Below are 14,682 nucleotides of genomic sequence, written 5' to 3' on the forward strand. Positions count from 1 at the left end.
GCAATCATTCCAACCCAAAAATAGTTTGTTTAATCAGAGGCTGAGGTGATCTGCCTTTCTCAGGGCTGACAAAAGGGGAGACTACTACAGAATATTCAGGATCGGGAAGCCAGGGTGCCCACTGAAGGCTTGAATCATCTGGCGTGAGGGTCTTAAGTGTTCGATTCTAAGGAGGTTAAGAATGGTTAGAAAATGGACTAAAAGTGGGTCTTTTAGACACTTAAGTCACTCATGGCGTAACTCTAGCACCAGCCACCACTCTGAACGGCCCGTGCCCTCATAACGACGTATACCACTGTCGTTTTTGGTCTGAGATAGCAGCTCTTTTCTTATTCCTACAGTTTTTCTGGAAACGATGAATTCGAAATGTTTCCAGGCTGAGATGCTGTGCAGCCTCAGGCGCTAATAGTGTGCTATGCTGGCCCCTCGTGCCTGTGGCTCCATCTCCAAGTGCTTCTACAAAAGGGCCGACGCGAGCAGATCGTGGTTTCATGTCCACGCGTACACCCCAGCACGGAGCCCAGCGGCCCAGAGGGTTACACACGAAGCGAACCACAGGCTAGCAGCTCCCCGTGGGTGAAAGGAAGCTAACTGCCCCTCCCCACAATAACGATGGGATCTCCTTCCCTCAGAACCCATGTTCAAACCCACTGCCATCCATTCCATTGTGACTCAGTGACCCTACGAGAGGAGAATCGCTCCTAGTTTCAATCTTGATGTTGTTGCAGGAGAATGGCCTGGTCATCCACTTGGAAAATAGTCAATACATTCCCTATGGGGCACAGTCCCACTTGGGGAATGCATTCCAGTGGGCGGTGCCTGTGTGTGGGCTCGGCACAGCATGGAGTTTCAGAGGTTTTGGTCTGTCATCCCCGAGGGCTTTGAACAGAGCCCTGAGGGCACTGTAGGTTGGGCATTGGGCCTCTCACTGTATGGCTGACAGTTCAAACTCATCAGCCACCCCCGGGGAGAAAGATGAGGCTGTCTGCTGCCCTCTATAGAGATTGAGAGTTTTGGAAGCCCTATAAGGATTCCTATGAGTGAGAATCGACTCGATGGCAGTGGGTTGTTTTTTTTTAAGCTTTGGTGGTCTCTGTGGACCTTACACCAGGAAGGGTAATTGTATCTGTAGCCAGAACAACACTAAATACACAAGACACAAACACAGGAACCACATCCATTTTAATTGAGAATTACTAGTAGCCCTTGGGTTTATCAGTAGTATAATTTTAATGTGGAAGACAAAACTGCTCATAGCAACCAGAAGAATTTCAAATGCAACTCTTTAAAACTATATACTTCTAGAACTTCCACATTCAAGCAATTCTTGAAAAAGAAGGCTCTTAAAAAAAAAAAAGAAAGCTTTTTGTTTCAAGTACGAGGAGTTATTAATGTTCCTCTGTTTTGGTCTCCCCACACCCTTTACAGAACAAAATAAAAACAAACAAAAAAACCCAAAAACAAACCACAAACTGAAAAAGGGATAATAAATTCAAAAGAAAATAAATCTAATGAGTATGAAATTAGTTTATTTTCACCTCAAAATAAATGCTTAACATTTTCCCAAAATCAAAACCAAAGGTTCTCACTTAGAAAAAGGGTGAGTGTTCTACTGTAGACTCTCCATAGGGCTAGTCTAAGCAAAAACACAACCAACCAACAAAACTCCCCTCTTGTCAGTGATACCCCACCCTCCCCGACCCCCGTCCCTGTGCTGTACCTGGCAGGAAGAAAGTAAACCCCGGGCTCCCAACAACAAAGAACATGAGATTTGAAAGGTTGGGGAAAGCTTTGAAACATGTAACCAATTCTTCATATATAATTAGCTGAGGTGTCCGACCGCTGGGTTGACGTGTAAGGATGAGGCCAATCACTGAGATGCGACTCAGCCACCTCTCTTAATTCACCATAGAGAGGTCTTAAAATTGAATTTCAGTTTTAGCAGGTACTTCAGATTTACCTGAGCGATATCGTAGACAATGTACCTAGAGGGGAAGCATGTCAAGGAGCAAACAGTCTCACCTGGGTGTATGCAAGCAGCGTCCCCTTGCTGGCGCCAACTCAAGGGCAGGCAAAGACACCTGCTCTGGCAGCTGCTCAGAGTTACTCTGAGTGTTTCCCATGGGTCAGGGCTGGTGCCCCTCAGCCCACTTCCCCAGATTTCTATGAGGCCGGGCCATCAGACCCTGTTGGCCTGGTAGACCAGTGGAGAGTTAAATCTCTAACTCTGGATAGAAACCATCGAGGTTGAGGGGTAATATTCACCTTGAGACACAATGCAGGACAGTTTCTAATGTCTCGAACATCCCTTTGGGCTCACACAGCAGACTCATCAAAGGATACTCATTATATAGCAGACAAGTATCGTTAACGCCAGATGAAATCCCAGTTCCAAGCGGAACCTCTACACCATCCAGAGTAATACTAGCTGCAGGATCAGGAGTAGTTTTGCCCAAACCTACAAATAGAAGGTGGAAGTTATAAGAAATGTGAAAAAAGATGTTGAAAATGTTTCAGGAAGATGAGATTGATTTCCTGTTGGGCTTTTGTGTTCACATTAAAGACATAAATAAATCCCATACTTAATATCCCTTTTCTAGATATAAAACTCTACGTTGCCAGGGCATTATTAGCCTTAATTGATTTTAATGAAAAACAGTAGCGGGCCACTAAGGGGTCACATTTCACAATTCCAAGGCAGCCACTTTATGGACGTAGAGGCACTAAAACTCAGCAGTTCTCAACCTGTGAGTCACAACCCCTGGGGGGGGTGTGTGTGTATGTCAAACGACCCTTTCACAGGGGTCGCCCAACTCATAACAGTAGCAAAATTACAGTTATAAAGTAGCAATGAAAATAATTTGATGGTTGGGGGTCACCACCACGTGAGGAACTGTATGAAAGGGTCGCGGCATGAGGAAGGTTGAGAACCTCTGCACTAACGGGTCATGTGCTAAGAACTCCAGTCATCCGGAATGCTCCAGGTGCCACCGTATGAGGAGAAGGCAGCAGCTGAAACAAGTTAAATCCCAAAGCTAGTGTACCTGGTGCTGGTGTGCAACCGAAGATTCCTTTATGGCACCTGCCATCCTAGCTGCAGCCATCAAGTAAAATGGTTTTTAATGAAGGCTAGGCTGTTAACCTCAAGGCACCCTTGAGGAAAAGAATCCTTCCCTCCTATGCAGTTTAGGGTGTCCTGACCCAGCATAACCTGGTGAAACCCATTACCTTTCACACTGTGCTTGCCCTTGGGTAACTTGCTGATATGGGAAGCATGCTTCAGTTCATACCTATTCAAGAGAAAACAGTCTCAAAGATCCCCTTAAAGACAGCCGGCTCTACAATCAACAGTGTGGCTGGCAGAACAAGATCATGAGAGAAGACAGGACTAGTATCTCCAGAGAACCCCATCCAGACTCACTGCTTTGAGCTCCCACAAACCTCCAGAGACTGAAGTTCTTTTTTGAAGAGTTTGTGTCCAATTATCACTGTCTTGGTCATTTTTCAAGGAAAGGGCTTGTTTGCAGTTGTGGTAGATCGCTCTGGAGGTATCTGTCCATCCATTATAATCCTTAGACCTCTGGGCTATCATTTAACCATGCTCTATTTGATTATAGCCAACAGGATCAAGGTGCACCCCGTGATCAAAGTTGGGCCAATAAAACTTTCCATGGGGAATTTGGAACTGGGACTACTAGGCTTATCGTTCAAACTGGGTTGATTCGAAAATGTACACATCTTGGGAGCTATGTGTGCAACCTTTGTATAAGTCAACCTCTCTGCTTGCTAAGTCATGGACCACGTAAATGTTGCCTTCATTTGGAATCTTCTAAGTTCCTCAGGCCCGGCTGTCTTCCTGCCCCTGGGTTTTTTGTGGCATTCCTCTATTTCCCTAATTCACCGATTTTGAACTGGTTCTACTACTTATAAGCAGAGTTTTCACTGGCAGGATTAGTACCTATGGAACTTCTACTGTCATCTCTCAGCCAAGGGGGAATCTCCTTCTTACAGCCCACTTGTTCCACTTGTGCCACCAGATGCGGAGCCAGGTTTACTTACATATTTCCAAGAGCAACTTCTCCCAAAAGGATTAATCCTATTGGGTCTCCCTGAGATGTGTGGCAGTAGTTGGCACTCTTAGAGACCATGTCGGCGAAATAGATTCCTTTACCAAACATGTAGCCAGTCTGTAGGATCAGAAAAGGAACAACTGAAAATCTGGTCATGGGAAATTAGTAGCAGCCATTATTTATTGTCTACTGTGACTACAAATACATCCTTGGAGATTGATATCACAGGAATTAGTGAGCTGGACTGGAATTGGGCATCTTGAACCAGACAAACAGTCTACTATGCCAGGAATGGTACAGAAATAGGAGAGAAATGGCGTTACAGTCATTCTAGAAAGAACAAAACCATTTCAAGATTTAGCCTTAAGTATAATGCTGTCAGTAATAGGATCCATATGCCTACAAGCAGGACCAGCTAATACATGACTGCTATTCAAATTTCCACCAACTTCTTTTGTCTGAAATACATAAAAATTGCCATCAAGATGCATTGATAATTACTGGTGATTGAAATACAAAAAGGGACTAAGTATGGACTCAATGATAGAAATGCTGGAGATTCCACGACAATTTTGCAAGACCAAAGACTTATTTATAGCAAAAACCTTTTGTTCCTCCAACAACATAAATGGTAACTGTACAGGGATTATATCAATTACATTTTGGGAAAGAAATAAAGAGATAATAGAGATGCTCAATAGCATCAGTCAGAACATAGACAGGTACTGGTTGTAGGACAGACTTGTAGCTGCTTATATGCAAGTTCAAGCCGAAGCTGAAATATATATTAAAACAAGCCATGAAAGCCAAAGTACAAGCTTGAGAACATCTACCCTAATATTAGAGGCCATTTCAAGAATAGATTTAATGCACTGAGGTCAGCTGGCTTGTGGGGTGATAGCAAGGTCACACTAGGCATCAAGAAACAAAAAAGTCATTAAAAAGCAGAAGAAGGTAGAGACCAAAATGGATGTCAGAATAGACTCTGAAACTTACAGGATATCTTGACTTTAGAACTGACGACCGCACTTGAAGGATGGGAATAATCTTGCTATCAGCATTGTAAACTTGATTACGGTCAATGTAATTAGGTTAAAATGTAATACCTGGGAAACATTTGATCTCCCTTTTGATCCATTTAAAATTTGTGCTAGCTTTTAATATTTCCTGCTTTTTAAAAATTGATCAAGGTTTTATTGTTGTTAGTCTTTTCATATACATTTTCTGGCTTTTCTTTCTTTTTCTTAAGGTATGTTTTCCAGTACATGAAATCTGGGATAGGTGGATCTTCAGAGGCAGTAACTGGTATAAAGGCTTATACGGAAGATCAGGCGAGGAGGTTGGAGGATAATGGGGAGCTAATAATGAATACAGAAGGAAAAACAGAAACATTGTGGTAATGTTTATACAACTCTTTAAAAAAAGAATGAACCATGGAAGTGTATGATATATGAATTATATTTCAATGAAGTTATTTTTTTTAAAAAGATATTCCGGACTGCTAAAGGACAAGCTGATCTACTGGAAGATGTACAGATAGAGTGCTCCTTATAGGCAAGAATGGCAATACTTTGTCTTACATACTTTGGACACAATGTCAAGAGAGACCAGTCTTTGGAGGACATCATTCTCAGAGGAACAAGAAAAAGAGAAAGGCCCCCGGGGCAACAAGATGGACTGACAGAGTGGCTGAAAGAATACTCAAGCATAGGAACGATTGTGTGGATGGTGCAGGACCAGGCAGTGTTTCATCGTGTTGTGCATGAGCGTTGGAATCGACTCAGTGGCACTAACAACAACTGGTCCAAGCATGCACAGAAACCACTACCCACCAACATGACTTTCAGATATTTGAGCTCACAGCCCAACCCAACCACACACTTTTGTTCGTCAGTACCAGAAGCCCCTGTGAAGGATTTCATCTTGAAGGAACTATTGTACACATCTACTTAACATGCCCAGCCCTATCTAATGAATAAACATAATGTTTCTTCCCACCCCAGAAGCCTTTATTGACCTAACCCTAACAATGTTTGTTCCAGGAGTTGGGTGGGGGTTAAGCATTGCATAGACTCTCCCTGCCTCCATGTGCTGACTCTAATAAACTTTTTGCTTGTGAGGAAAAAAAAGAAAAGACGATGCTAACATGCTCTGCATTTCTCAAACGGAAAGAACTGGAGAAAAAATTCAAGCCTCCAGTTGTAATACTGATGGATTCAAGGGGTAAAATAGTGGACAAGAGAGGAAACACCTAAAGAAGATGGAGAAAATACACTCACTATATCAAAGGGAATTGGCCGATGCTGCACCATTTTAAGAAACAGCATATGATCAAGAAGCACAGGTCTGAAGGAAGAAGTCCCAGCCGTACTAAAGGCATTGGCCAAAGACAAGGAACCAGGAATTGACAGAATACCAACTGAGATGCTTGAACAGACAGAGGGCTGGAAGCGCTCACTACTCTGTGCCAGGAAATTCTGAAGGCAGATACCTGGTCCAGTGACTCTAGGAGAGCTAGTATTTGTCCCCATTCCAAGAAAGGTGGCCTACCAAACAGTGGAAAACATCAAACAGTAATATTCAACACAGGTGACATTTTGTTGAAGATAATTTTTTAAATGTTCGAGCAGAACATGAACAGGGAATTGCCAGGTTCACGAGAGGGCATGGAATAGGGATATCATGGAAGCAGAGAACACCAGAAAATTTTCATGTGTTTATTGACGGTGCAGAGATTTGACTGTGTGGATCATGACAAATGATGGATAACATTGCAATGAACGGGAATTCCAGAACACTGCATTGTGCTCATGCAGAATCTGTACAGAGATGAAGGCAGTCATTGAAATAGAATAAGGGAATATAACATGGTTTAACATTGGAAAGGGGTGCACTTGGGTTGTATCTCTCAATATACTTAGCTCAATTTGTATGAAGTGCAAATACTCTAAGATGGATTGCATAAACAAGAAGATTAGAGGAAGACTCATTTACAAACTGGTAAGCAGAAAATACAATCTTACTTGCTGAAATTGAGGGACTCGAGGAACTTATTGACGAAGATCAAAGAATACCCTTCAGTCTGGATCACACCCCAACATACAACTGACCAATAAGCAACATCATGAAAAACTGAGAAAAGAACGAAGCTGTCAACGGTTTCATTTTACTTTGATCCACAATCAACATCCATGGAAACACTCATCAAGACGACTACAAAAGGCCTCTTTATAGAGAGTTCAAACGCCTGGATGCCACGAATGTTGAGAATGAGGATGGCAACAAATGTACAAATGTGCTTGACACAATAGATGTATGTATGGACTGTGATAAGAGTTGTATAAGCCCCCAATGAAATGATTTAAAAAGAAAGAAAAATCAACAAAAGTACCACTTTGAGGACTAAGGTGCTCCTGAGCCAACCCATTATATTTTCAGTCACCTCATATGCATGTGAAAGCTGGACAATGAGTAAGGAAGAAGACAGAATTGACGCCTTTGAACTAGGGTGTTGGCAAAGAATACCGAATATACGATGGCCCAACAAGAATGAACAAATCAACTTCAAGAGAAATACAGCCAGAATGTTTCTTTGAAGGGCAGATGAGACTTTTGTCTCGTGTACTTGGGACATGTTATCAGGAGGGACCAGGACCCTGAAAAGGACATCATGCCTGGTAAATCAGTTGGGTCAACAAAAATGAGGAAGATCCGCAATAAGATGGACTGACACAGTGACTTCAACAATGGGCTCAGATACAGCAACTATGATAAGGATGCTGTAAAGCCACATTTCACTCTGTTGTACATAGGTCACTAGGAACCAGAACCTATCCAGTAACATCAAAAACAGTCCAATGGGAACAAAGTTAAGGGTTGCAACATGCCACTTCCAGTTCCCATAATGCCCCTGGCCAGCTCAGTGTCAAGGCTTGAGCTCAAAAGGCAGACTCCTCAAATGCCAACTGTGCCAGGCACTTAGTGGCCTTGAGAAGTCACTGCAACATTCTGGACCATATTTTCCTCTTCCTGAACCCGATAGAAATAATCACACAGGGTTACTGTAAAAATTAAATGAGGCAATAAATGTTACTTACATTAGTGCCTGGCAAATGTAAACACCTAATAAATGTTGAGTATTTTTTCTAAACACTCTTTATAAATGAAATCTGAGGTTCAATGATTTGCCTAAGCCTCATACTGCTTAGCACTAGGGGAGTCATTAAACCTTTGTGTAGTACGAGGCTTGGAAGGCTACATCCACCCTAAATTCCCATCCAGCCGTTCACTTTCACAATCCAGCAGTGATGTAACAACCCTCCCGGCCTGGGCACTATTCATCATTGTGTTTTATTGATAAAGAGACCACAGGAAGCAGCACAGAGAGGTCAGCTGGCCTGGGGCCAAAGGTGTTCTTTCCACATCACCACATCCAATCAGCATGCCATAGCAGACCCTAGACAGGTCTACAGATGAGGGTCAGGAGAAGGAGAGGGAAGTTGCGATCACCTTCAGGGACTGGAGAGGCTGCCTGGTAACATGAACTCTAGCCACAGCTGTGCCAACACTGGCTCTTTATAAACAAGGCAGATACTCATCAGCACATCTCAGACCTAAGTATCTACCAATGCAGACATTGGTCTGACCCATCCTCACACCCCCCGGAAGGGCGGCACCTACCACAGGTGCTTCTGGTGGGGCAATCCGGAGACCCTGGGAAAGGATGCCGGCAAAGTTGGTGGTCCTGGAGCCGTGCCAAAGCAGCCTTCGATTGTGAAGCTGCGTGAAGGGCTTGTAGCGCTGGTTCTCCCCTTCCCGCTCTATCTTGAAGATCTGGAACGGAAGGGCGGGGAGGGGTTAAGACAAAGATAAAAGAAGTCTAAGAGAAACGTCTGACCATGTACAGGAGAAAGGACCAGTGTGTCCTGAGAGCTAAAAAGGCACGGTTTGTTGCAGTACATAAGCTTGTCTCAATCAGGCTGGGATGGAGTGACTTGACTTGTCAAAGCACCGTCAGTAGACTGGCTATTAAAATTCTTATGACGTGCAGCACACATTACCTGAGTAATGTGACTTTGGACCTCTGATAATTAGATTTCCTGACTCTAAAGCTGCTAGGTTTTGGGAAAGGAAATGTCTTTTAAGACAGAATAAAGGCTACCCTGGATCTAAACGATGACTCATTATTCTGCTGAACAACTGAGTGACTTCACCTAGGCCTAGGTGGGGGTGTGAGCAGGGAAGCTGGCAGGTGTGGGGGGGCAGGGGTTCTCACATCAATGACTTCCAAGTCATAAGCGTTGTGTGTGGTTGCATGAGTGTTCTTAACGTATTTTCTGATGATCTCGGCTTCTTCAGAATCTCTGTCAACCACCTAGGAGAAAAGAGTCTCAGGATTAGTGCAAGGGAGAACCAAGGAAAGAGAGACCCAGGGCCCTAGGCAGGCACAATGGCTCAAAGGTTCAGCTGATGGCAGGTCAATCGTCTCCTTCATTTGATGGGCTGCCCTAGAACCTCAAAGTTCCTTTTGTCATAAGTTTCTATGTTTTGAGCTATCAGGAAAGCTAGAAATGCGGGGTTCACTGTCTATGAACAGAAAGGTTCTAGAACAGCTGTTCTCAACCTGAGGGTCGCGACCCCTTTGGGGGGTCGAACGACCCTTTCACAGGGGTCACCTAAGACCACCGGAAAGCAGAAATATTTCACAATATACAACTAATTGTTTTGTGATTAATCACTATGCTTTAGTTATGTTTAATTATGTTCAATTTGTAACAATGAAAATACATCCTGCATATCAGATATTTACATTACGATTCATAACAGTAGCAAAATTAGTTATGAAGTAGCAACGAAAATAATTTTATGGTCGGGGGGGGAAGATGATCACCACAACATGAGGAACTGTATTAAAGGGTTGTGGCATTAAGAAGGTTGAGAACCACTGTAGTGCATGGTGTGCTAAAACCAATCTGGGTCCAGAAGACATTATATAGTCTATACTATACCCTTCAAAATGGGTAGCCTGCACTTACAAGTGGCCAGGATAGATCAACTCCAGGGGCTTTGAGGAGAGGATGACTGCGCGTGTATTTCTGAATCCTCAAAGTCACACATAGCATGCTGACTCAGTATGACCAATAAACAAATTAGGTACACAGGGCTGTATGATGGAAGAGTCAAGATATGCTTTCTTACACTGATTCAAAGTTCAGGAAATCTAGGAATCCTGGTCTTTCTCATTGCTTCCTAAGGAAAAGGCTTCAGAATTTTAAATGGAGACAGTGGTAACCCGTTTGGAGTTTCAAGGCCATGCAAACAGGTCCATTGGAAGAAAGGCCAGGTGGTTTGCATCTGAAAACCAACTACTGAAAAGTCCATGGCACGTGGTTCTACTCGGCTGCACACGGGATTGCTATGAGTTAGAGTAAACTGAATGGCAGCTGGTACTGGTACTGGTCCTTCAAAAAGAACCATCCATGCAGCTCTCCCATCAAGCAGGCAGCCCAGCAGCCAAACAGGCAACCTTTGGTGACTTCTGCTTCGCCCACAGAGCAATGCTTTGTCCTAAGCAGAGAGCATAGGCTATTTTTTTTAGCGGTTTACACACTACGCCTGGCAGAACAGAATCTAGTGTTTAACCCTTATTAACACCTCAGGGAAGCAGGCAGGAGCAGAACCGCCTGGCTCAAGGCCAAGCACGCCAGGAGTGGAACACATCGCTAGCCTTTGGTTGGCCTAGGCAGGGTGGTTTCAGCCTGAGTGCCCAACACACTAAACTTAAGGACTAACTATTGCCCGGAGATCATCTTTAAACCTTAATGATCCCCCAAAGTTTTCTTAAAACCAAACAACACTGTATCTTCTCTCGCCAAGAATGTCCTTGAACCCCGTGCTCTTTGAAGAACCACCTTCCAGAAAGAACAACTTGACAGGCAGGGTGTCCGTACGCCTCAGAGTGCAATCCCCGCCACTGAACGGTACCTACAGAAACGGTTCTGCCTGGGTGTATTCTCAACGAAAGTAAAACTGAGGGTTATTTTTTTTTTAAGTTCAAGGACTGTGTGTGCAACACCAGGGCCACTTCAACCCCGAAGAAAAGTCAATCTAAGCATTGTGTTTTTTCCCACAGCTGCCACCAGCCATTTACATTTCTGAAACAGCAAACTGGAAGTAAGGCCTGCAGGTTTATGCCCCGTCCCAGAATAACAAACGGCAGCCAGCACTCCTCTCTAGGTTCAGGAGTCCCAGGGAGGTGTGAACACCTACAGTGCCAAGAGGTGTCCTAGAGGAAAAGCCGGACGAACCCTCAGCGATAACCCCGTGGAGTACAGTTCTATTCGGACAAACAAGGCAACCAGTTTCTAGATGGGTGGGTGGGGTGGTGGTGGTTCTTTAGCTCCTTGAAAATCAGTCTTTATTCCAAGATGAGCTCTTGTCTGGGAGCCTGCTTTGCAAACAGGGGAATTATTTACAGGTGAAATCCCTTGACGTTCTCAAAGAAGCATCAGATCTCTGGGCTGCAGCGGGCTCTCCAGCGACCCCGATGCAGATCAGGTGAGGGAACTACCGCTCCTGTGCTGAGTGTGTAGGAGGCTTCAGTAAGGGCAGCCATGTTACCTTAATCTCCGTCTTGAGCTTCTCGTAATTCACATCGATGGGGTCCTTGCTGCTGTCATCAGACCCGCCCCTAAGAAGACTGTAAGCCACCTCGATATCCAGAAGGTTGTCCAGCATTTCTACTTTGGCCTGGAGGAGCACAAGAGAAGCCTCAGGTTAAGAGCCGAGATTGCCCTCGTCATTCTCAGAACATTTGCTCTCCCCTGGCATCGGCTCATTTTTACCCCCTCCCTCATGAGCCCTTGATAATTTATAAATTATTATTTTGTCATATCTTGCCCTGTCCGACGTCTCCCCCGTCACCCACTTTTCTGTTGTCTGTCCCCCAGGGAGGTCACATGTAGATCCTTGTAATCGGTTCCCTCTTTCCAACCCACCCTCCCAGTATCGCCACTCACACCACTGGTCCTGAAGGGATCATCCGCCCTGGATTCCCTGTGTTTCCCGTTCCTATCTGTACCAGTGTACATCCTCTGGTCTAGTCAGACTTGTAAGGTAGAATTCAGATCATGATAGTGGGGAGCGTAGGGGCGCGCATTTAGAAAGTAGAGGAAAGTTGCATTTTCCATCGTTGCTACATCGCACCATCTGGCTGGTCTCCTCCCAGAGACCCCTCTGCAAGGGGATCTCCAGTGGCCTACAAATGGGCTTTGGGTCTCCACTCTGCACTCCCCCCATCATTCACTATGGTTAAGATTTCTTGTTCTGATGATGCCTTATACCTGATCCCTTCGACACCTTGTGATTGCACAGGCTGGTGTGCTTCTTCCATGTGGGCTTTGTTGCTTTTGAGCTAGATGGCCGCTTGTTTACCTTCAAGCCTTTAAGACCCTAGAAGCTATACCTTTTGATAGCCAGGCACCATCAGCTTTCTTCGTCACATTTGCTTATGCACCCATTTGTCTTCAGCAATCATATCGTGGAGGTGAGCACACAATGATATGATTTTTTGTTCTTTAACACCGGATAACTGATCCCTTCGGCACCTTGTGATCACACAGGCTGATGTGTTCTTTCATGTGGGTTTTGTTGCTTCTGAGCTAGATAGCCGCTTGTTTACTTTCAAGCTTTTAAGACCCCAGACTCTCTATCTTTTGATAGCCGGGCACCATCAGCTTTCTTCACCACTTTTGCTTATTCACTCGCTTTGTCTTCAGCGGTTGTGTTGGGAAGGTGAACATCATAGAATGCCAATTTAGTAGAAGAAAGTATTCTTGCATTGAGGGAGTACTTGAGTGGAGGTCCAATGTCTTTCTGCTACCTTAATACTAAAACTATAAATATAAGCACATAGATCTATTTCCCCATCCTCATATATAAATATATTTGTATATGTACATGTCTTTATCTAGACCTCTATAAATGCCCTTGCCTCCCAGCTCTTTCCTCTATTTCGCTGGACTTTCCTCCTGTCCCACTATCATGCTCAGTCCCCACCAGGGTTTCAGCAATTCCTCTTTGTTAAGTTATCCTTGATCATGCCCTACCAGGCCTCCCACACCCACCTCACCACCAACTTGGATCACTTGTTGTTCCCTTGTCCCTGGGTTTGTTAACACCACTTCCTTTTATTGACACAAACTTACTAGAGAAATAATCATACATTTTGTCTAACATAATGTGTGAAATTTTAGAAGCATGACTTGCTCAATTTCCAAAAATAAATAAATGCACTCTAGCTCTTGAACATAAACATTAAAAAATAAAGTACCAAAAAAGATCTCTCAGATAATAGCATACTCAATTACATAATGCATGTTCTATTCCAAAACTTGCTCTAATTCAAGATATTTACTTCCTAAAACACATGTCTTCGTTGTGAATCTTTCAGTCTGTTTCCATGGCAACATTTCGGGATTCCTTGGCTACCCTAAGCTGCATTAGTTGACTGTGGAATTTCTCAACTGCTTTACATCTTGAGCTTAGTCTGCTCTGTGCTTGAGACAAACTAAATCACCATTTATGTTCACACACAGACTCCCTATAGTATGCCTGTATTTAAGAACCACATGTGGCTTCATTGGGTCAGTGAGGTAAAGCTGCTTGGTGGCTCGGCTAACCTCCTGCCAGTTCTGGTACTGGTGGAGAGCGGAGGGTGGCAGATCATAGGCTCAGTCCAACCACCCATACCTCCCTCCTTCCCGGGGTCACCAGCCCACTCAGGAGTCTGATTTCTTGTAATGCTCTCTGGGACACGTGAGAGGTGGAGTTTAGATGGCCGAGGGGAGAACTATCTTTCTCTCTCACACACCCTGGTGCCAGGTGACAACTACACTAAAGATGCTACAAATCACCAGGAGCCAGCTTCGCCACCTCACGAGGCAGAGGAGAGTAGATGGTGCCAGAAGGAAATTATTCTTCTTCTCCAGTGGCTTTTTCTCCAAGATGGCCTCGGAAGGGGCATGAGACAGGACCAACACCTTTGTGCCCAACACACCTGCAGTTCCCTGAACCCTGGGTGGCATACCTGTACACTGTCAGCATTATTCAGGAGAGGAGGCTTCTTCATCCCGAAGTCGTGAGGGATCAGGGTATAGAAGCGATTTGAGAGATCCAGGATCTGGGAGTCGCTGCTGCCCTGGGACACTGCCTGTAGGGAGGAAGAGTCCAGAACGGGACCTCAGACACAGCTCTCAGCCCCCAGGATCTGTCTTTAGAAAACGAATGCTACAGTTGAGTCCAGGGCTAGCAGTGTTCACACATGAGCCAGAACACTAAGGACGAGTACCAAGAGGCCACACTCAAGACATGGCAGGATCCCCATGCTCTCCAACAGTAGTTTAACACACAATGGACTTCCCTAGAAAAATTTCATTTGTACAGAGAAGTGCGGTATTCCAAAACAAGATGCTAACACTGCGCCTGGAAGATGTGTGTGTGTGAACGGACAAGGGAGGCGCGGGGAAGCTGGTAAGGGCTTAGAAAATGTTGACTGACCAATGGATGAGAAATATTTAGCCTTCTCTACTGGATGATTTCTAAGCATCTGGAA

The 14,682-nt window shown here is 44.5% G+C and overlaps 1 protein-coding gene and 1 pseudogene across 1 annotated transcript in view; both read right to left on the bottom strand.

Annotated features, from left to right (window-relative positions):
- Window positions 1-1,165: 1,165 nt before the first annotated feature.
- PARP1 (poly(ADP-ribose) polymerase 1) overlaps window positions 1,166-14,682 on the bottom strand; it is a 56,269-nt gene continuing 42,752 nt past the window's right edge. The window contains exons 16-23 of the mRNA XM_004699950.2: window positions 14,158-14,280; window positions 11,691-11,819; window positions 9,346-9,444; window positions 8,751-8,903; window positions 4,060-4,187; window positions 3,229-3,290; window positions 2,344-2,458; window positions 1,166-1,985 (exon numbers count right to left, since the gene is read on the bottom strand). Coding sequence (XP_004700007.1) covers window positions 1,904-1,985; window positions 2,344-2,458; window positions 3,229-3,290; window positions 4,060-4,187; window positions 8,751-8,903; window positions 9,346-9,444; window positions 11,691-11,819; window positions 14,158-14,280 — 891 coding nt within the window. The 3' untranslated portion in view covers window positions 1,166-1,903. The remainder of the gene's footprint in view (window positions 1,986-2,343; window positions 2,459-3,228; window positions 3,291-4,059; window positions 4,188-8,750; window positions 8,904-9,345; window positions 9,445-11,690; window positions 11,820-14,157; window positions 14,281-14,682) is intronic.
- LOC105978341 lies at window positions 13,518-13,774 on the bottom strand (annotated as a pseudogene).

Source organism: Echinops telfairi, unplaced genomic scaffold (genome assembly GCF_000313985.2).
Source record: "Echinops telfairi isolate 266 unplaced genomic scaffold, ASM31398v2 ScPeMD7_7424;HRSCAF=8462, whole genome shotgun sequence".
Classification (NCBI taxonomy): domain Eukaryota; kingdom Metazoa; phylum Chordata; class Mammalia; order Afrosoricida; family Tenrecidae; genus Echinops; species Echinops telfairi.